This window comes from Zonotrichia leucophrys, chromosome 11 (assembly GCF_028769735.1).
Source record: "Zonotrichia leucophrys gambelii isolate GWCS_2022_RI chromosome 11, RI_Zleu_2.0, whole genome shotgun sequence".
NCBI classification, from domain to species: domain Eukaryota; kingdom Metazoa; phylum Chordata; class Aves; order Passeriformes; family Passerellidae; genus Zonotrichia; species Zonotrichia leucophrys.
Window position 1 is genome coordinate 3506361 of NC_088181.1, and position 23154 is coordinate 3529514.

At 46.7% G+C, this 23154-nt stretch overlaps 1 protein-coding gene across 1 annotated transcript; it reads right to left on the reverse strand.

Moving 5' to 3' along the window:
- Positions 1-5000: 5000 nt before the first annotated feature.
- On the reverse strand, positions 5001-20382 carry WFDC1 (WAP four-disulfide core domain 1). Its single transcript, XM_064723067.1, has 7 exons — positions 20090-20382; positions 14767-14965; positions 13425-13508; positions 10874-11014; positions 9266-9307; positions 8418-8492; positions 5001-7649 (listed from the first exon to the last, which is right to left on the reverse strand). The coding sequence occupies exons 1-6, from the start codon at positions 20240-20242 to the stop codon at positions 8434-8436; spliced, it is 678 nt and encodes a 225-aa protein (XP_064579137.1). The 5' UTR covers positions 20243-20382; the 3' UTR covers positions 5001-7649; positions 8418-8433.
- Positions 20383-23154: the final 2772 nt, after the last annotated feature.

The following is a 23154-nucleotide window of genomic DNA, read 5'->3' on the forward strand; positions in this document are numbered from 1 at the left end:
TTATTCCTCCGCCCTCAGAAGGATTGCTGCGGGAGGAGCGTCGGCGGGGAGATAGGGAAGGTGTTTGGCCGGGGATAGGTTACATGCGCGGCCGAGCCTGTTTGTAAACTTCCAGGCTGGGATGGTTCTCCTTAGGAAATGCTCCAGTCAGCACAGTGCTGGTATTTAGGAGTGTTTACATGATGGATTTGTGATGTGGGGATCTGTAATGATCATTTATCAAACCCACAGTGTTTCGTTCGTGCTTTCGTGGTGAAGCCCAACACTTCAGTGGACTGTGGTGGTTGGACTTTGATGTCCAGAACAGGACTTCAGTAATCCCTGTGGGTCCCTTCCAGCTCCCTATCCTCTGGTTCTGTGATTCTAGGATTGATAAAGTGCCCTGGTTTCATCATTCCCAAAGATTTATGGCTGCCTGTCAGGGTGCATCACGCTCTGGTTTGCCCCAGGAGACCGACATCCTCCCCCAGGCCCTGTGACTGCAGGATCCACTTACCCTTAAACTGCCCCTGAGGTGTAACCTGCGAGCTTCAGATCCTCCTTTGACAGTAAAAACTGCACCGAGGGAATAAAAGTAATTCCCAGCCAGAGAAAAACACATGTGCACTTTTCTGCAGGAGAAGAGTTTCCTCCAAGGACGATGTCCAGAAAACTGCACATCTATTTTGCTCTGGACCACGATGAGGCCAAGCCCCTGGACCTCTGTGACAGCCTGTGGTGTCAAAACCCCTGACCAAAATGCTGCTTTTCCATGGAGCATCTGTATCCTGCTTGCATCCCCCAGATCCAGGAAAAACTGGGGAGCCCCTGGAATACCCCACACAGCTACAGAGAGCACTCACCGAGGTGCTGTGGAGGGAAGGAGGGGTTTCTACCCAGCCTGGGAGGAAAACACAGCGATTGGGAAACGCTGCAAGGAGCCGGGACCTTGTAAAACCCAGCTGGGGCTTCCCGGCTGCCGGGAATTGAGCAATTCTTTCGCAAGGATCCGAGCGGGATGCGTCAGGCAGAGGGAGGGAGCTCCTGCATCACCCAACAGCGCTCCTTCCCGTGGGAAAGGAGCCAGCGCTGATGCTGGGCTCTGATTTTCGGGAATCTCACATCCAGGCCCTGCCCAGGGCTTAGGTAAGGTGCTTGGAGCAGATACAGAGGGATTTGGACTTTATCGTATGGGAGTCAGGAGGTGAAACCTCTCTGAGCTCGTTTGTGCTCTTGAACGGGTTTTCCCCTCCTGGTGCAGCTCTTCCAAAGAGCTGGAGCGCGTCCAGCTGGCTCTGGCAGCTCCTGACAGGGCACAGCAGCACTGCCTGCCAGGGAATCCCTCCCCCTGCCCACCTGAGCCTGTTTGTGGCCTCCACAATCTTAACATCACTCCAAAATCCTTGTGTTCCTGCCAGAAGAGTGGTGGAAAATATCTTCCCCCTCTCTAGGCAGGTAGGAAGAAAATTTCTCTTTGGTTTTTCTTTTGCTTTTCTCACCCCAAATCCTCACCCATCATCCCTGAAGCTGCTGCCCGTGAGGAGCATCCTGGGGCTGTGCTGTGCCCTGCGTGGCCCTCATTAGCCACCATGGCTAATTAAACAACAGGCTGATCCTTTCCTTATTTAGCATCATCCCCTTGGCACAACCCTGCTGCTTGTAGGGACACATGGAGCTGCAAGAGCAAAATCCAAAATCTGCACCATGGCCACACCTGGGGTTAGGGAAGGGGAGCAATGGCCTGAGTGGGACTGGCAGAAATTTCAAGACAAAAAGGACACAGAAAAGGAGAAAAACATGTTTATGAGTATAATAATAATAATAATAATAATAATAATAATAATAATAATGCACCATAACAATCAAAGCAGGCTGTTTTATTATCCAGCAAACTGGGGAGGAACAGCCTGGTTTGGGCTCAGGACCCACATCCTTCTCTCTCATCTTTGTGTTCCCTCAGTTCTGTTATGGGAAATTGTATTTGATGAGATGGAATAAATGCAGGAAAATAATGTTGCTGTTTTCCCCTCACTCTGAGAAATTGCTGAACGGACTCAAGTTTCATTTTCTTGCTGCTGTTGATTTCTGCATGTTAGGAAATCTAATGCAAAATTAATGTATTTTGCCATCCCATGGCTCAGAAAATGCTGGGAATAGACTGAATCAGGACTATAATGTTAAGAAAACAACACTAATACAAGTTGTATTTCTTCACTCTATCATTTTCATACTGTAAAAACATAACACACAGCCCAATTGCAGTGCCCTTACAGTATTTCCTATTTAATTGGATAATAAAGCTCCAGTTCTAAGGAGATTATTTGGGAAACCTTTTTTTTTTTTTTTTTGTCTTTTAAGTAGAAAATATCTGTTATGAAAACACACAGAGCAAAGGAGCCATTCTCTGAGAACCCCTGAGCCCAAAATTATGATGCTGTGAGCTCAAAACTCACAGCTCCTTCACCTGCTCCCCTGCCAGAACCAGGACTTGTTGCACTTTTGTTCCTCTTGTGCCACCTTGAGGGAAAAAATCTCTTCTGCATGGGTAGAATGGAGTTTGCTGCCACCCAAAAATCCAATTCACTTTTGGGTTGGGATTTTCCTTGGCAGAACTTCTGCTGCTCCTGGTTTTTAAAGCAAAAAAACATCTTGTCCCATGAAGGTTGAGTAAAATCCAAAATCCATAATAATCCCAAATCCATAGGTCTGTCCCCAGGTGTGTAATGGGGAAGGAAGAGGGAATTTAAATAAAACTTTTGGTTTCTTTTTGCACAGTTTCCATTGCTTAAACTGGGAGTCTCACCTGGTGGGGGACTCAGGATGAGTGGAACAATCCCCACCATCCACAGCTCTGTCTGGGAAACTCTTTAAAAATCCTTTTTGGTTTACACAGCCTCTCTTGTTGTTCTTGCTATTTTGTCTGCATGGAAAAATAACAAGGAGAAGAAAATAATGGGAAGAAATAGGATTTACCTCTCTAGACTCACCAGAAAAAGTTGGGGTTCTTTTTTGACATTTTTGTTTGTTTGTTTTTGTTGGTGGTTTTCTTTGTTTGTTTTGGGTTTGGTGTTTTTGGTTGATTATTTTTGTTTTGGTTTTGTTTGGTTTTGGTTTGGTTTTTTTGGTTTGCATTTTTGTTTTTTTTTTTAAATTTACCCTTACAGGATCCTAGATGATGCAGTAAATCTTTTTGCCATAGAGAGACAATCAATGCTCACCCAACCCCACCTCCAGAGGGGAATCCTGAGCAGCCAGGGTGAGGTGGGAGAAGAAAACAACCCCTGTATGAGCCAACCCCTGCTGTGTCATGTGCAAAGAGAAACCCTCCAGCCTCCAAAAACTCTTTTATGGGTTGTCCAAACCTCAGAGGCTTCTTCACTGCTCAGCAAACTATGGAAAACTTCCTGAAGGTGACCAAGACACTCCAATGCCACAGAGTGGTACATCAGAGTTTATTTTATATTATTCTGGTGGTAAGAGTAGACTCCTTGAAGATCTATTTTGTTATTCCTTCTGTTGATCCCGTTGTTGGTTCCTGGGATGCCCTGGCAGCACTTCAGTGTCACTCCAGACACTGCTCAGGTCATGCTGTGCTTTTCCTTCAAAGATCACAACCAAACTACAGCAGCAGAAACCATTTTTGCTTGTATTGGCCTGGAAATGAGCTGAAATGAAACCATGATTTTGTGGTGTTCACCAAACAAATCATTCTCCTGAAAGCTGAGGTTCGTGGTTGCTGTCACAATTCCCAGCAGGAGACAGGAGTTATGTGCACACCCTTTGTGATCTCCTCATCCAAATGGGGAGGTCCAATGATCCCAAGGACCACGAGAGGTCCAAGTGATCCCAAGAGACCCCAAGGACCACGAGAGGTCCAAGTAATCCCAAGGATCCCAGGGACCATGAGAGGTCCAATGATCCTAAGGACCACGAGAGGTCTGGGTGATCCCAAGAGATCCTAAGGACCACGAGAGGTCCAAGTGATCCCAAAGACCATGAGAGATCCAAGTGATCCCAAGTAAGCTCAAGGACCACAAGAGGTCCAAGTGATCCTAAGGATCCCAAAGACCATGAGAGGTCCAAGAGATCCCAAGAATCCCAAGGACCACGAGAGTTCCAAGTGATCCCGAGGATCCCAAGGACCACAAGAGTTCCAAGTGATCCTAAGGACCAAGGGCATCTAAAGGATGATCCCAAGGATCCCAACGACCATGATAGGTCCAATGATCCCAAGGACCACAAGAGATCCAAGTGATCCCAAAGATCCCAAAGACCAAAAGAGATCCAAGTGGTGCCAAGGACACCTTCCCTGGCACAGTGAGGAGCTTCCCTGCCACCTGGAGCTGCCTGGGCTCACCAGAACCCCCCAGCCCTTCCCAAGTGCCAGCCCTGCTGCTGTCCCCCCATGGCTCAGCTGCAGGCAGCTCCCGTCCCTGCTGTCCCTGCAGGCAGCTCCCGTCCCTGCTGTGCTGTCAGGGCAGAGCAGGAGCACTCCTGTCCCTGCTGAGGAGCAGGTAGAGCAGGATCCTGGGTGGGGCAGGAGGGTGGTGGAGGCTGGGATCGGCCCAACCCCTGTGCTGTGCCAGCTCTGTCCTGCAGTGGGCACAGCCCAGCTCTGACCTTCACCTTGCTCGGTTTCTTCACCCTCTGAGGCTCCTGCAAAGCTGCCTGGGCAGTGCTGGTGCAGCCCAAAGCACCTGAGCTGGCAGCCCCAGCATTGCCCCAGTGCAAACAAAGGGTCACTTCTGCTGGGGTATCACTGTCTGCCAGCTCCTCTGTGGGCAGTGAAAATGCCAAGAACTGAGGGTCTGACCCAAAACAGGGGCCCTTCTGAAAGCTAACAGAAGTGGTGGATGTGTTTTGGGGTCTATCACCTCCCTCCCAGTGGGCAAAATGACTTTTGTCTCCCTATGCTTGTGTTATGTTCTCCCAACAAGTAAAATTTAGAAGTTTTCTCCATTTTTTTCCCCTAATCCAAAGCTGCAAGTACATCAAGAAGACACAACAGAAACTCAGCAGGGTTGAAAAATAGACTGGTCACTTTTTATTGAGCACCAAAGCAGAACCTGAGCAGCACAAACCAGGGAGGGGCCTCCTGGGGCTGCCCAGATCCTCGGGGATGTGGGAGCTGTGGGCAGTGCAGCACTCAGTGGCACACAGGACGGTTATCATAGCACCAAACACGCTGCAGAGTGGTCATGAAAAGGTTAAAAACATCCTACACCAGGCATTTCCTACTGTGCTGCACCAGGCTGCTGATGGAGCATCTGTTTCTGGAGAGCAGGGCAGCTGAGGACAGCTCACCTGCTCTGTGTTTTCATTTCAGTGTCTGAGTTTCACATTTCAGTGTCTCACTGCTGAAAACTTTGTCAAGTCCCTCCTGTGGCTTTTGTTTCTGAGTCTGACAATTAATAACTTGAATTAACCTGGAAAAATCCCCCTGAGCATTATAGCACCACTATAGAAGGGTGATGGCTGTGAAACACCCAGTAAACAGAAATTCATCATCAAATTATTAATTTGTCAATTTTCTTTCTTTCTTTTTTTCTTTTTTTTTTTTTTTAAATTTAAATTCCTTTTGCAAGCAGAAAATACCTGCACTGTCCCACCCAGGAGGTCAGGTATGTGCTTCTGCAGCTACAAAGAAAACAGACACTGAAGTGAATGTGTCCACTCAAATTAAGCATATTTTGGGCTGCTTTGAGAGATTAGGCTGAGATTTGAAGTTTTAATCTTTCAAATTTGTGAATGCACACCACCAATTTTTCAACTAGCTCCTCACAAGGTTTTAGGAATTTTTTAGTTTAAAATTGAACATTTTGGCATTTACCCTTTGGGGCCAGCAGTGATCACTTCGGGGCTTTGCTCATTTAATCAGAATTTGATTTTTTTTTTTTCCTGCAGGAAGTAATGCTGAACAAAACCAATGCATTTCACTGAGCAGCACTGAGGAGGGAGGCTGCAGTAGGACAAGTGACAAGTTTCTGGTCTGAACACAGATTGGAACTATAAAATATGGATTGGAGCCTGGACAACCTGGTCTAGTGGGAGGTGATGAGATTCAAAGTCCCTTCCAAAACCATTCCAAAATTCTCTGGTTCTGTGGCCCCTGTGTCCAAGCAGGAATTAAGATCTCGCTGCAGGAAGCTGTATAGGATAAAATTACAGAAATATCTCTGCCCAAACATGGTGCTGCATTTAATATCTTGCACTTTGAAAAAGAGTGAGTACAACAAATGGAGATATTTAGGAAAATGTGGAGCCCTTCAGCTGTTCTTTGCTCTGTAAAGCACCCAGGAGTGTGTTTAGAATAGGAAACAGAAGAGCACTTTGGCACCTTCCATCTCTCCAGCTGCAAATGTCATGTGCAAAGCATCAAGAGTTTTATAGGTGTCTTGGATTTGGCTGAAACCATTTAGTGAGTGAAAAAAAAAAATCCTGTATTTTGTGAGTGGAAGCAGGGGCTTGCGTTTGTGAATTGGGTATTTATATGCAGTGCTACTACTGTGCAAATGAAAATGTTAATTTCATGCAGGCAGATGGGGACATGGACTAAACCATGGAGCAAATGTGGCTTTTCTGCCAGACAATTCTGGCTGGTTTGTCACAATAAATGCAATTGTCCCTTCAGGACTGCCACAGGAAAGGAAAACCTTAATAGAAAATGTGTTTTCCATTGTATAATGGTAAACAGCTAAAAGAAGCTGTGAGGCCCAAATACAAATATCCAGACTTTAAGGATTTAGGGAAATCAACACAAAAGGTACAGGACTCCTGAGGAGCAGTGGCCCATCTGCCAGACAATCCTTTTCAGCACACAAATTTATCCTGGGTTTGATTTTCTAACACATTTAACCAATTATCCAGACTTCAGGCCTCTTGCTGAGGTTTTGCAGGTACAAACCCCCAGATTTTGTGAGTATTAACTGTGCTGGCTAAAAACAGCACATTACAAAACCTGGCATGCATTTGTGTGTCAGCCTGGATATTGCAGGAAGGAATTTGTTCCATTATTAACTCTCAATCTGCAGCTCACCAGACTGAGAAGAGGAAAGTAACCTAAAAGCATTTATAAAGCTGTTTTTGCTCCTAGCTTAAACTTCCTCAAATTCTTAAAACTTCAGGTTTAGCCATTTAGAGTGGGTGTCAAGCCTGGTTTTTATCTGGGTATAAATAGAAGAAACTTGCAGATTTCTTTGAATTTTAAGCTGGTGAAAAGGCTTCTTTAAAGGGGTTGTTCCAGACAGGCATGCACTGGATTTGATCCAGAGAACCTCTTTAGTCTCACCTGTTTTAAAGCAAATTAGAGATGATATTTAGGTAGAATTCTGACGTCACTGGGTTGTGTTCACAGGCCTGAAATCTGAATTGGTCACACAACAAGCACATGAAGGGCTGGCTCTGTGTCAGCAGCCTGATCATGGCACAGTGGCTTACAGGGATCCCTTGGAGCTGTTTGCATTTCATTTGTAGAAGGGCAGCTGATAAGCAGTGTGGTTTCCTTCAGGGGATCACATTTCTCCCCTTCCTGGTGGGGTTAAAATGTGGACTTTTCCTTGGATATTGAATTTTTTCTGTCAGTGATGGGCAGGGATCAGGGGGTGCTGGAGATGTGGAGATCTGGGACCAGAAAGCTGCTGGGTAAAGCATTCCTTGACAGAGTGGTCCAGCTGGGTGAAAACCAAACAACAAAAGAAAAAAAAAGAGAGGAAGAGGAATTAAAATATTTATCCTTCCTAGGATGTTTGCACAGAACTTGTCCTTAAGTAGCTGAGCAATCTTAACAGCCAGCCTGACGTAGGTACTGAACTGAACTGCTTTGTTTTCACAACTCCCAGCTAAACCCAAGTTAATTTTAAAGTGAAGCTGAAAGTGTTGAGAAAACCATCTTGGGACAGAACTTTTGGTGTAATAAATATTTTCATTCTTGCCTGATGCAAGGCTGATAAAACTGACAGAGCTTTTGCTCTTGGCTCTGACAGATCAATGTGCCTTTGCTCACGAGTGCTGCCACTGCTCAGCACAAGTGTTCACACACAGAAAATTATCCCACAAAACCCCCCATGTGCTGAAGGATTTGCAAGACTGACCCTTTCTGCAGTCAGAATAAACAGAATAAATAGCTTTTTAATTTGTCTGGCAGGCCCAGTTACACCTGTGTTAGAAGAAACCCCTAAACACAAAAGTTTAATGTCTTAAGGAACATCAATTATTTTTCATCCTCTAAATACCCACAAGGCAAAGGTTCTGCCAAGAAATCAGGTGTGTCTGGTGGAATGAGAGTGTTTCATGCACCTGCACAGGGTTTTAAGGTGCTGTCCTTACTCCAGCATTTTGCTTAGAGGAAATACCACTCTCAGAAAACGTTTCTGTGAATGATTGCATTCCAAGCACCAGCTATTTCCACCCAGCTTTCCCTTTATTCACAGGGCACTTACCCAGGCACACCTTCAATTAGCCCAAATGCTTCTGCTGGTTTTTCACATAGCCAACCAAATTGTTGGAATTGCTCCCTGTAAAACAAACATCAGCAAAGTCAGGTTTCGGGTTGGGCTGTGGAAAATGGTTTCTTGAGGTTCCCTCAGCAGTGCAGGTTTATTTTATCATTATTTAACAGATAGCTGGGCTAGCCCATACTGGAAGAAAGAAAAAGAAATCCTCTCCTGGTTTTATCAGCCAAAGTGGCCAAATTGGGCTGTTTGGAAATCTTGTTTCAAAGCTGCTGTCTAGTTATACCTGAATGTCACTTCCAATCAGATCCAGATCCAAGAGGGAGGAACCAGGAGCTTTGGAACTGTGAGGAAAGATGTGGGAGATGCTCCTGCTTTTTCTGAGCCCCAGATTTGTGAGAGGGACCTGACACCTCTGAGGGAATTCACTGGGCTCCACCATCCCTTATCTCTTACCACAGCCCAAGACCCTGCTTTTGACAGAGCCCTGTGTTCAGCTTCAACACAGAGGAGTCTTGGACCAAGAGCAAAGCTCCAAAAATATGCTTAAAAATAAAAAAAAAAGATTATTGGAATGGGTGGTTCCCCTGGCAGTTTAACTCATTCTGTCACAGCTGAAAATTCTGGTTCTCAAGAGTCCACAGTCAGGACATCGTAGATCTTAAAATAACATCTGACCGAGGCATAGAGAGTTGAAGATAAAGAATATTTTTTTTTCTATGTACAAACCTTCATTTCATAAGGAGCAAATTCCTTGTAAGCATTGCAAGAATGATAAAGTTTAAAATAATAACAACAACAACAACAATAACAACCACTTCATGCCAGCAGCTTACCAATATATTCCTTGTAATACTTATGCCTCAGGTTGTGTCCATCTGGAAAAGAAGATTCATGGTGAGAACATACAGAGTCAGGCTTCATTTTTTGTGTTAAACTCTGACCTGCTGTGTACAGCACAGAGAAATTAGAGATAGGGAAATAATAGCCTCACAATGAGGGACATAAAAGTCCTCTGTGGCTGAAGTAATTTGGGTTGCTATAAACCTCTTATAAACTGCTGAGATTACTGAGCTCTATGGACACAACTCATTTGCCATAAAAGTGGGAATTGCCACTAGCATTTTATAACCTTTTCAATAGCTACAAGTCAAGGATTCAGAGGCTTTCCCAAATGAAATAAAATTTGGGTAACTTTTCAGACCATCTTTTAGCATTTTACATAATTCAAGTTCCAGCTAAGTTGTTCTGTTTGCCATTTATATAATTATTTAAGCCCTTAGAAATACTTCATGTCTAAGATCCCCACAGTTCTGCATTACATTGGTTACTGTGGATGTTATTAAAGAAAAGGTTATAAAAGAGATGATGGAAAAACTCTTAATCTCTTTTGGAAGCAGCTGAGAGACCTGGTTTGATGCTTCTCCTGTTTTTTACAGTGACCAAATGGCAAAACTGATGTCTCGTGTCTCAGCACTGAGGTGATTTTAGCCCAGTGCCAATGTACATATCCTACCATTCACATGCTATGAGCTTTCCTGGAAAATATTTTGGCATGTGTGAAATTCTTTTTCGGGCAAATGCATCAGCAGAATGAAGGCAACGAAGTTTTGAATGCAGAAAGCAAAGTCAGAAGATAAATCTGGAATTTAAAACTCAGATTTCTCATTGAAGCATGCAGTAACTTATAAATATTTCTAATTTTTGTGCTGTGTATTCACAGCACACACAGACACAGCCCAAGAGGACACTGGCATGAGTGTCCTGGTGTCCTGGTCCCTTCCTTTCTGCTTCTGCCCTGCAAATATCAGCATGCACGAGAAGTTTTTTCCATTCAAGAGAGAGAGGAAAATGTGGGAAATGGATTTGTAGAGAATTCTCAAAGCCTGACAGAAAGCTCACACTGTGTGCATCTGTATGCAAACCTTGAGACAAGAAATGCTGACTTAGAAACACCATGGAACAGGACAAACATTGCTGAGAGAGAAATGGAGCTAGAAACAAGTTTCAAAGTGTGGCCTTGCAGATAAGACTGGATACTTTGCAGAAACAGAACTGTGAAAGATGCATTGTAGTGGGACCCATGAGGGGTAATTTTAATTATTGGGTTTAAGGCATCTAAAACATTGGTGTGGCTAAAGCTGATAGGCCAAGAAATGCTTAAAGTGTATTGTAATTAAGAAACAGTTGGCTTCTGATTGTGATGGCATGAATTATAAAATTTATATTATTTATTATTTATATATTATAAAAGTTTTTAAAACACCTCTCAGCTGCCCCATCTGTGAGTGAGAAAAGGGCTCCATCCCACAGGGGGAGGTTTCCTGCTGCCCCATCTGTGAGTGAGAAAAGGGCTCCATCCCACAGGGGGAGGTTTCCTGCTGCCCCATCTGTGAGTAAGAAATGGCCTCATCCCACCAAGGGAGGTTTCCTGCCTGACCCACCTGGGTTTCCCCGGAGCTTGATGCACTGGCCCCTGTTGGGGATGCCCTCGGCCGTGTTGCCCGGGTTGATGATGTGGCACTCGTAGCCCGTGGGGCAGTGCAGGGGCTCGTCCCCGTCCTCCGTGGTGCTGCAGGCCTCAGCTGCAAGAGAAACCTCAGATGCTGTGACACCCACAGGGACCCCAACACGGCCACCACCCCTCCTCAGGCTCCTTGCCATGGGGGCTGGCCCCTCCTGGCACAGCTCAGCACCATTCCCTGCACAAACCCTCCCCACAGCCTGTGTGCCAGCTCTGGGGTGGGCACCATCCACATAGGACACCCATACCATAGGGTTTTAGTTTGTATGTTTTTCATGTATTTGTAATCCTGCAATTCTTTGGTGTGATGCCTTAAGTTTAACTTCTGTATCTTTCAGATTATGTACTTCGTCGGTGTGTGACTCTGAGCTTCATATAAAGTGATAGCAAGTTCTCCTCACAGCTCAGACAAAACAATCCTTTTCCAGCCCAAGGACACCACTGCAGCTTCAGGCTCAAAAAGCATAAAAAACAGCGAACTGAGAAGAGCAAACTGGGAGGATGGGACTTCATAACCTGAAGCTGTAATTTGGACAATTAACCCCAATATGTAAATGGACCAAAATTTATAAAAGTGTGAAAACTCGTCTATCTTGGGTCCATCTTGGATGTTGCGATGGCCAGGCTCTTGTACTGCCCAAGAAGTATCCTTTTAATAAATCCCTACTTTATGCCTTTAACTCTGTTCCTGGCCAGTCTCTTTAGGCACCAAATGTAGAACTCTGAACTCCACACACAGTGGGAGCTGCTGCTTTCCCATTTTGGGCAGACACAACAATTCCTCTCCAGGCCTGGCAATCAAGGACACCTCACTGCCTCAGGCCCCAGAGATGGGAACAAAAGTGAGTTGGGGGGAACAAACCTGGGGTAAATATTTCATTACCTGAAACTGGAATTGGAAGATTAGCCTCCAATATGCAAATGGACCAAACTTATACAAGTGTGCAAACCCATGATCCATTGTCCATTTTTGGGTGTAGCCCCTGGGGGGCTTTGTCTGCCCTAAATGTACCTGAAGGCCCTTCAATAAATATAAACAAACTGCTTTTTATCCTTCTTATTTTGTTTGAATTCTGTTTTTAGGTAGCCCAAAGAGGCATCATCAGTGCCCACCATGCAGGATGATCCTCCCATAGGGCTGCTCTCCCCAGGCAGGGACAAGCGTGTCCCACCATGCAGGGACAAGTGTGTCCCACCAGGGTCTGGGCTGGGTGAGGAGTTGGAACATGAGCAGGAAGCTGGCATTGTGCTGCTGTGCTCTCTGCTCCACACCCACAGGCCTGCTGCTGAATCGAAACCTCAGCAGTGACTCACTGTGGGGTCAGGCAGTGCCACCCCTGTCCCAAACAGAGGTTTCACCACTCTGACCTGGGACAGGCAGCAAGTGCAGCTCAGAATGGGAAGGCAAAGCAGGACCTGGGCAGTGTCTGTGGCCATTACATGTACAGACTCTGCAGGGCCACTCCTCCCTCTGATTTTTAATTTCAAGTACCTCTGCTGTAATTCTCATGCCATGACTGATGGTTCTTGCTTCCCTAATTACTCCCTCAAGCTGAGATGAAGGTGTTCAGATAAGAACAAATAATATAAGCATGACAAGGATGGATGAGGAGGAACCTATTTTATCTTGTTTCTAGCTGTGCAGCTCCAATGAGCTGGAGGCAGAATTTTCTCTTCAAGAACTTGGAGTTTCCATAATAGATGAGAGTTGAGGATTAGCGAGTCTAAAACCATCTGTGTAAGACCAAAGAGGGGAATTTATTGGCACTACCTGGATCTGACTAAAGCTGATCAAAAGCTGGGTTAACTTTTCCATGAAAAACCCCAAAACTTCAGGTGTCCATATATCTCGGAATGCCTTACAGAAGAAAACTTCTCTTCCCACCTCCCCACTCCCTTCTTATTTCAGTTTTAGGTATTGGAAAAAATTAATTAAACCCCCTTTTCCTATGGAATGATGCTGAGAAGCTCAATCTCATTGTCAGTCTCCAAATTTAGATGCCCCAGTTGGCACAGCTCTGCAGCAGTTTGCCAGGGCTCCTGTCCAAGTCACCTTCAGATCCAAGAGCCACAGCCCCAGCCCAAGGCATCTGGGTGAGGAGGCCACTCTGGATTAAAGGATCTCCCATTCCAAGTCCACCCACACTCTATCAGGAAGCTGGCAGAAAATTATGTGTATGATGACAAAGCCTTTTTCTAAAAGGAAGATAGATCTTTCATTATCTGAAGAATGGGTACAAGCCCAGCACCCTGCAGCATTCCTAGTGCTCTGCTGCATAATCCATATCCATAAAAAGTATTTACTGCAGCAGAAAGCAGCTCCCAGCACCACACAGAGTTATTCCTGTGGGAACTCCAGACAAATACCAGCAGCTCAACATCCCAGGCAAGCTCTGTGTATGAGGGATTCATTCTCCAGGGCCTTTGTGGGATTATGGATATTGCAGAGAAGATAGACAAATGTGCTGTACCTTGTAAGACTTCCTCTGGGCCATCCAAAAGCCACCCATTGCCTCCCAGCCAGCGGGGTTTGGGCTGAACCAGCCAGTCCAGGACTGCAGAGACAGAAACAAGAGACCACAGTGTCAAGATGTGGCAGCCACAGGGCACAGAGTTGTGGAAAAGTCATGGATTTCCTCTAAGGGTCTGTGAGGAGGCTGCCTGATGGATTCATCTAATTTGGACTTAATTTGACCAAGTAGAAATTTTGCCACGCCAGTTTGCCTTGGACACTTCTAGGCATGGAGCATGAAAAATGCCATCGCAGGAAAACAAGTGGCCTTGAGTGACTTCTGTAATTCATCCTAGTAGAAATTTTGCCACACCAGTTTGCCTTTCCTTGGAAAAGAACTGCCCTTGAGTGACTTCTACACTTCACCCAAGTAGAAATTTTGCCACACCAGTTTGCCTTGGACGCTTCCAGGCATGGAGCATGGAAAATGCCATCCTGGGAAAGAATTGCCCTTGAGTGACATCTACAATTCATCCAAGCAGAAATTTTGCCACACCAGGTTGCCTTGGTATGGCATCCCCACTTCCAGGCATGGAGCATGGAAAATGCCATCCTGGGAAAGAATTGCCCTTGAGTGACTTCTACAATTGGACCAAGGAGAAATTTTACCACACCAGTTTGCCTGTCCTTGGAAAAGAACTGGCCTTGAGTGACTTCTACAATTCACTCAAGTGGAAATTTTGCCACACCAGTTTGCCTCAGACACTTCCAGGCATGGAAGATGCCATCCTGGGAAAAGAACCGTCCTTGAGTGACTACTACAACTGGACCAAGGAGAAATTTTACCACACCAGGTTGCCTTGGTGTGGCATCCCCACTTCCAGGCATGGAGCATGGAAAATGCCATCCTGGGAAAAGAACCGCCCTTGAGTGACTTCTACAATTGGACCAAGGAGAAATTTTACCACACCAGCTTGCCTTGGACACTTTCAGGGATGGGGCATAGAAAATGCCATGCTGGGAATACAACTGGCCTTGAGTGACTTCTACAATTCACTCAAGTGGAAATTTTGCCACACCAGTTTGCCTTGGACACTTCCAGGGATGGAACATGGAAAATGCCATCCTGAGAAAACAACTGCCCTTGAGTGATTTCTACAACTCACCCAAGTGGAAATTTTCTCACACCAGCTTCCCTTGGACACCTTTTCACTCCTCAACCCCGCAGAAACCCCAAGCGCGGAACACAACCCGCGCTCCAACCTCCCACGCTGCACCCAACACACCTGAAGACCATCCCCAGCACCACCGCCATCCCCACAAGCTCCTGTCTCTCCCAGCTCCCCCGGGGCTCCCTGTACCTGGCGGGGGCTGCACGGACTCGAGGCAGGCGTAGATGCAGCCGTTGTAGCAGCAGCGCTTGTGGCGCTGGCACTCGGCGTCGGAGCGGCAGCTGGGCACCTCGCAGGCGCGCTCCGGCAGGCTCTGCGGCGGCGGCGGGCACCGGTCGCTCTTCTGCTGCTGCTGGGAGCTGTGAGAATGAAGAGGGTACTCATAATCCTTTGCAAAGAGAAGAAAAGCAAGTCAGGTTCGCTGTAAGGTGAGTTATGGAACATCCTACCGGAGCCTTTCAAGTTTATCCATGGTGGAGCTCTGGGCTGTTAAATTAGAGACCGTTTCTAAACCATGGGACATTCTGGTGAGATCTGTGAGTGATGCCAGCTTCGTCCCAAAGAAAATGAGCCCATTTGCAGCAGAAAGAAGCTGAGCTGCTCACTGCTCACTGACAGGATAAGAGAAGTGTAAAGTGCATTAACAGGCACAGGAACATTTATGAGGCACGATTCAGATTTTTTTCACACTGGGGCTGTTGTAGCAAAAAGCCAAATCCCTGCAGCAGAGGTGAATCGCCCCAGCCCACTCCTTTCTCACCTGTGGCTCAACCACTCCCTCACCCCTGGGCTGCACAAAGTGCTCAGGGCACTCAGGTCTCAGATTTATTAACAACCATTTATAAACTCTCATAAAATCAAAATCCTGGATTTGCACTTTTAAAAGAGATCAGCATCAAGCCAGGGGTGTGAAGTGAGCACTGCCATGGGCTCATGAGCAGGATGGTAAAGTCATAAATACATAAAATGTGTGTAAAGATACACTAGGCCAAATCACTGGTGTGTTACAAAATCAGTGATGAGAAACTGGGGTTGTTATTCCAAGAATAAACGTGGTGTAACAATCCCCCAGGGGTTTCTAGGAAATTTCACCAGCAGACCATGGAGAATTTGAGGTGAGAAATTAACATCCCTCTCTGCATCCTGCTCCATCCTTATTTCTCTAACCCCCAATGGCTCCTTTGGAGCATCTGTCCTTTGACAACAGCCTGTTCCCACATGGATTCTCCCAAAAACTGGCCAAGGAGAGGCCATTGCAGGAGATGGAATGTCAGACAGACAGAGAATTCCTGATGTTTTCACTATTGACAGTCTCCTGCCCCGTTCCCAATATCAACAAACAAATTTCTTCTGCTTTTTCCTTTGAAACCCTTCTGTGACATTGTTTCCCCATTAAGTGATAGGCTGTTTAAACCACTGAGAAGGTTTGGAAAACCCAATTTTGATGATGTTTTCCATGCTGAAGGTGCAAACTCTTCTATTTGTCCATTCCTCAAAAGCTGCAAACACTCCAAATTTGAAACATGTTTTAAAATCAAAGATATTGAAAATACACTTTTCTTGGGTTTGGTTTTTTTTTTGGGGTTGCTGGATTTTAAACAGATAAAATTTTCATACCAAGCATAATTTTGGGATATAAGGGAGCAGTGAGCAATAAATCTGTGCAGTTCCAAACACTGAACAGGTCTCCTTGTTGGAGGGAGTGCTCATCCTGGAAGGTCACAGTTTACCATTCTATTTGAAAGGTCATCTGCAGACGGAAATGGGACCAAAATAATACTGGCAAATAATGGACGCATGAAAAAAACCACCAAACAATTACAGCAGTTGCTTCACAGATGATTCAGAACCCAAGAAGCCAAAATTGCAATGAACAGCTGGCTCCATGAATGAAATTTCCGTTGGGGAACAATATAACAGTTGTGGCCAAATAACTTTGTACCTCATGACCTCCCTGCCCATTTTTCTCTGGTCACCTAGTGCTCATAACTCATTGCTTTCAAAATATGAATATTTTACTTATTTTGTTTAATAAACCTCCTTGTTTATGTGTAAACAGGATTCCCTCATTCCCCAAAATAACCTGGTTAAGGACATCTCCAGGTTTGGGTTATAAGGTTTTTTAAAAGCTCTCCCAACATTCACAATTTGGCTCTGATTTATAATTTTTGCAGATTGTGATGACAGTCAAAATTTCTTTAAAATAATTTTTCAGTGCAGGAGGTAAATTTCTGTTTCCCAGGGAGAGTTATTAAATATTTTAATGACAATATCTGCCTTAGAGATAGAAACAAAGGGGGAAAGTGCAGAGTTCAGCTGAGGAACCCTGGAAGTCAACAAAGATGAGGAAGAACCTGGATGGAAACACTCAGTCTCAGCCATAATTTCAATAGGGATGCAGTCTGCCTCCCGAAAATCCCAGTTCTGTTCTGTTATTTGTGTCTGGAACTGGTCCCTGAGCTTGTGTCAGAGCACAGCTCTGCTGATTCACATTCTGCATGGAGCCCCTCCAGGTGGCACATGAGGTTTATTTCAGCCTCACACCACCAGCTCTGGCCCTGGCAGGTGTTCCTAAACACTGGCCATAAAACAAAAAAATGAAAAAAACCACAACAGAGTCAAAGGGAATATTGAATCCTCCAATATTTCCATTAAAGACCTGGAAAATCACCCATCAGTGATGATCAAAGTGGCAAACATCAGCCTGAAAGCAGCTTAATGTGAAGGACAAGACCAAAGCAATGGCAATAATTTTCTCCTGTTGTCAGCTCAGGATTTGTCATTTTGGATCTGCTGTTTGCAGCTGGAAGAACCCTGCAGAACTGGGGTGGGCTCCAAAAGATGCACAATAATGAGTAAAAGGCTAGAAAGCGGGAAATGCAGAAAAAGGTTTGCGTGTATGTGTGCAGGTTCCAAAGGGGAGCTGAGGCTGCCCTACTCACAGGTTACTCTGAGGATTTGGGGGCCAGAACACAAGGAGGGTACCCCAGGGCTGATTTATGACAGCTGGCTGCTGCAGGGTAAATAAATTGCTGGAAGAGCATTACAGCAGCTGTGAGGAATTCTTCATTTCTGGAAGACTTTAGAAGAAGGCTGGGATTTTTCTCCAACACTTGCTGTAGTTGTCAGTGGAATGAAATCCAGACTGGCCCAGTTTTTCCCAGCAGACATGATGGGTGTTTTATGATGAACTGAGTCCACTCCCAGGTATCTCCCTCCCTCTGCCCCTTGGGAACAGTCCCTGCAGCGTGGGGGCTGCAGAACACCAGCTGCAAATCACTAAATCTGAAAAATGTCCCTCTGTAAAACACATGGATTTGTTTTAAAGCCCAGCTCCTGCATCCCATTGTGGCCACCAGGTTTTTCTCCTCACTGCCATCCCTCTTTCTCCCTTCTCCAGCCCCACTTGACCCCTCCTTGCCAGGCAACAGCCTTCCTCTCACCCAGTGTGAATGAAACCCCAGCCAGCTCCTCATCCTCACTCCTCCCTGCCATTCTGCACCCAGCATTTTTCTGGACACACTCCTCCTGCTGCTGCCTCGGATTTTCTGGCTCAGACCACACAGATCTGTGTCCTTTGGGGTCCCACAGGGGTGGGACAGGTCCCACAGCTCCTGTGGCCCATGTCCCACATGGCTGCATGTCCATGATCACCTCCATCTGCCATCCCTCCATCCAAATGACTCACAAATCAGCTGCTCTGCCCCCAGACTCTGATTTTTCCAACCACAGGGAACACACAGCATTTGGTAGGAGAGAAAACATCCCTGTGAGAAAGCAGAGGGGCTGCCAGAACTGCAGGAGAGGATGCAGAGCAGACGCTTTCCCCCCTGACAAGGCTCGGAGGAGGAGAAAGAAAAGCATTTTCTGTTTTCCCTGGATCAATGTTTCTGTCAATATGAGCAATTTCTAGCTGAGCTTGCCAGATCAGTAGCACCTGGATTCAGGGCTGCCAGGAAAAACAGCCCTTTGAAGAAGTGCAGGTTGAAAGAAGAGGATATATCCCCAGGGGAGCTGGCTCCTTATCTGAAAATCAACATGTAAATTCCTCTTCTGCTCCTGTCCTATCACTCTGGGTCATTCACCTCATGGTTCCTATTCAATTTGAGCTTCACTTTGAAATATGGCAGAAGAACATCCAGATAAATGCACTTTCCAGTGATTTTGCAGGAAATTCAGCTCTTTATGTCATCATTTTCGAATTAAAGTGCAAACCAGAGGACACCCTAGCCCAAGAGAGGCTATAATGAAGATTTTTTACAAAATCCTGAAGTGCCTTTCAAACATCAGCACAATGTTTTCTAAAAAATTTCCAGGAGGCAGAATTTCAGTTTTCTCATTGGGGGCAAGGGATGTGTGTCACAATTCTGAGTCAGCAATTGCACAAACCAAATGTTGCCATGCACAAACATCACCCTAAAAGTCATGGGCAGAAAAACATCCTTTTGGAATTAAAACCTGCAGAAAACATAGAGGGATCTGCCTGTGACACTGAGGTGCTGTTTATACACATGCAGGAAGATGCAGTCAGACCTGAGCATAAGAAAATAAAGTGTTTGGGGCTTGCACCCAAGCAGTTCAAGGGGCAGTGCTGGTTTCTAAGGGAACTTGAATGGATCAAGCAAAAATTTCAAATTTAAATCTTTTTTTTCAAGCAGCAGGACCAAAAACTTAAGCTATCAAATTATTTTCCTTTTTTTTTTTCAATTCCAATTTCCTCTGTGACAATTGTTTGGCCCAGACACACCAGGGCAAGACCCAGCATCACCCCCTGCACTCGCTGCTGTTCCATTCCCAGCTCCAGCACTCCTGCTTAACCAGAGTGAAGGTTCCCAAAGGTTTTCCAGCAGTACCTGTGCTTAGGGCAGCTCTCTCCAGAGCGGGTTTGGGGGTGTTGGCTGTGCCCAGTGCCCTGTGGAGCCTGCAGGCTGCCAGGGGCAGGCACAGATGGTGGCACCCAGGGCGTGGGCAGCAGCTCTGCTTGCCACAGGGATGGATTTCTGGCATCGCCACCCTTTACAGGGTGATGGGCACGCTGCTCTGGCACTGCGGGGCTGAGCTCTCTGTGCTCCAGGGATTTACAGAGCCGTGGGCAATGCCCCCATCCCACATTTACTCAAAGTTACCCCAAAAGGCAGCACAGGAGCTGGGCAGGGAACCCTCCCTGCTCCAAGCAATAAATCCCATTATTTTCCCCGCAATAAATCCCATTATTTTCCCCGCACTAAACCACTCCCCAGAGCTCAGCGTTTGCATCCCCCTTCTCCCCGGCCCCTTTCCCCCCTGTCCCGGGGGTTTTCCAGGGAAAGCGGTGCCGATGCCATCCCAAAGCTCCCCAAGCTTCCCCCTGCAGCAGCTAGGTGGCAAAAGTCCCGCACAGCCTGGGAAAACTTCACGGATGGCTGTGACACCGAGCCAGCCCGCCGATCCAACACTCCTTTATCCCAAAGCACGCCAGGATAACTCCCCCTTTTCTCGGCCAGCATCCCCCGAGCCCCCCAGCCCCACTCACATCGTATTTCTCCGTCATTTTCAGCAGAGCGCGTTTCCACAGGCTCCTGGCACTGCCCGGCTCCGGCAGCACCACCAGCACACACAGCGCTGCAGCCAGGAGCTTCTTACAAAAAAGGGTTTTTTGTATCTCTGGAAGAAGCCTGGAACTCATGTTTTATTTTATTTTTTTTTTTTGTTCCAGGGAGAGATGGAAAAAGGAGCCCCGGAGATGTCGGGGTTTGCAAGGAGGGAAGGAGGAGAGGAGGGAGGGAAAGAGCGCTCCAAGCTTTTCCCTGCGCAGCTTCTGGGAAGGCAAAGGGGAAGGAATTAAAAAAAAAAAAAAAAAAAAGCAAAGAAAAAAAAAAAAAGGCAAAAAAAGGAGCCCAGAGGCAGGAGCCGGGAGCTGCTGTTGAACTTGTTTAAGTTAGATCAGGTTCTCGGCTCACATGTTCGCACAAAGCTCACGCTCCCCTCGAGTGATGGACGGGAAGATTACTTGGAAAGATTATTTTTAGACCTTTGTTCCCAACATCTGGCATCCTCCGAGAGCCCCATTGAGAGGCGAGGCGTGGGATCAGATGACAGCTGCCGCAGGGGGAAATGAAGGTCTCGGAGGGGTGGGCTCGGCTGAGTTTTTTTGCAAACAGTTCACCCAAACTTCCCCAGAGCCTGGTGGGCTCTCCCTTTGTGTGCTTCCTGCTGGGGGTTTGCATCACGCCTTGACAAAGTGACAACTTCATCTGGAAGGAAACGATCTAACAACATGATAAACATCCAGGGGCTTTCATTAAACCAAGGTGACGTTGGTTTGCTGAAAATTATTTAGGAGGAGAAAGACCATTAGGAAAAAATAAATTGGGGTGTGGAATAGGGAAGGAAGGTGGAAATTACATGAGCACACAGAGAAAGCAAGGAAGGGGACATGAGTCAGGCTGGGCCTGACAATGGGAGGCACGGAAGGAGTGGACGTGGGGTTTTGGACATCTCATGGACATCCAGGGCCTGGAGGGTGGGAATGGGCTGGTGGAGTCAGCTGAAAGTGCCCAGCAATCTGCCTGGGATGGACACAGAGCAGGTGCACAGGAGAGCTGTAAGAACAAGGCATTCCTACAATTGCTGTGTATAAATGTGTTTATCTGCATGTGTGTAGCTTTAGAGACATCAGGTGTGCTGCTCAGGGCTCACTGAGTGAAATGTGGGGCTGTTTATTTTATAATTCCCCCTGAATTTCTCCTCCAGCAGCTTGTCCAGCCTCCACCTGAGTGAAGGAAGGAACAAAACCACAAAAGTTGTCAAGACACAGACACTAAGCCCTGTTTGCCTTCACTTTACCCCAGCTGAGCATAGAGGAGCCTTGCTGGATTTATTTTATATCCACTCTAAAATGGCTCTGCAGAGGAGTGTTATACCCTCTGGATACACACAAAAAAATCTTCCAATTACTCTTTATATCTGAAAACTGTGGAAATTCACTTTGATCCATGCCCAAGTGTCAATAGCTGCACACTGGTGGAAGCCAAAGGATTTCATCTTGAAGCTTGCCAGAATATGATGATGGGAACCTGAAAAAAGAGCAAGGTGTGCCTTAAAAAGCTCAGTATTAAAGGGAATATATTTGATTTATTTAGAGTTAAGGTTCCTATAGTTTTTCTAGCAGTAATTGTGCTTTGGGCAGTTCTCTCTGTATCTCTCTATTAAAAGGTTCTTTGTAACAAAACCTGCTCAGTTGATGCCGGGGAATTTTGCTGGGAAGTAAAACTAGGGATTATCTTATGGGGGGAAAGGCCTCCAGGCCCCTGTCACTGCTCCAGGTCCTGTCACTGCTCCAGGCCCCTGTCACTGCTCCAGGTCCTGTCACTGCTCCAGGCCCCTGTCACCTTGTCACCTCCTCCAGGTCCCTGTCACTGCTCCAGGTTCCAGTCACTGCTCCAGGTTCCTGTCACTGCTCCATGTCCCTGTCACTGCTCCAGGTCCCTGTCACTGCTCCAGGTCCTGTCACTGCTCCAGGTTCCAGTCACTGCTCCAGGTCCCTGTCACTGCTCCAGGTTCCAGTCACTGCTCCACGTCCCTGTCACCTGCTCCAGGCCCCTGTCACTGCTCCAGATCCTGTCACTGCTCCAGGCCCCTGTCACTGCTCCATGTCCCTGTCACTGCTCCATGTCCCTTTCACTGCTCCAGGGCGCTGTCACCTCCTCCAGGTCCCTGTCACTGCTCCCAGCCCCTGTCATCTGCTCCAGGCCCGTGTCACTGCTCCAGGTCCTGTCACTGCTCCAGGTCCCTGTCACCTGCTCCATGTCCTTGTCACCTGCTCCAGGCCCCTGTCACTGCTCCAGGTCCCTGTCACTGCTCCATGTCCCTGTCACTGCTCCAGGCCCCTGTCACTGCTCCAGACCCTGTCACTGCTCCATGTCCCTGTCACTGCTCCAGGCCTGTGTCACTGCTCCATGTCCCTGTCACTGCTCCAGGTCCCTGTCACTGCTCCAGGCCCCTGTCACCTGCTCTGCCCCACTTCTCCAGCTCTCCTCTCCCCCAGAGTTGCAGTCAGGCATTTAAAACAGAATTTATCCCAGTTTTCCTTCAAACGGGCCATTTCCCCCAGGTTTCTCTCTTCATCCAGTGTGTGGGCAGCTCACAGGCCAGCCCATGGAAAGGTGACTCCCTCAGGACAGAATGTCACCTTGGGATGCTGGCAGAGCTCAGCAGGTCACTGTCACCCCCACCCAGATCTCATCCAACACCATCTGAAAGCTGCGGTTACTGAAAGGCTCAGACAGCTCCAGTACATCCAGAGAGGAACAAATCACAACCATGCCACCTCTCCCACCTCTGATTTGAATTTTACTGCTCAGAGGGCTTTGTCTGACACCACAGGAGTCTCCAATTCCTTTCACAAACTCTGTTTCAATATTAACACCTGCACCTTGATCTAGCCCATCCAGGAGCTCCCACCCATGTCCTGCTCCTGTGCTCTGAGGTGACAAATGACATGGCTGCTTGCACAGAGTAAACAAGATCTTTCCTTGGAGTATTCCTACTTTATTTATGTCTTTGTGCTGATCTTTCTCTGCTCTGTGCTCTTGCTGA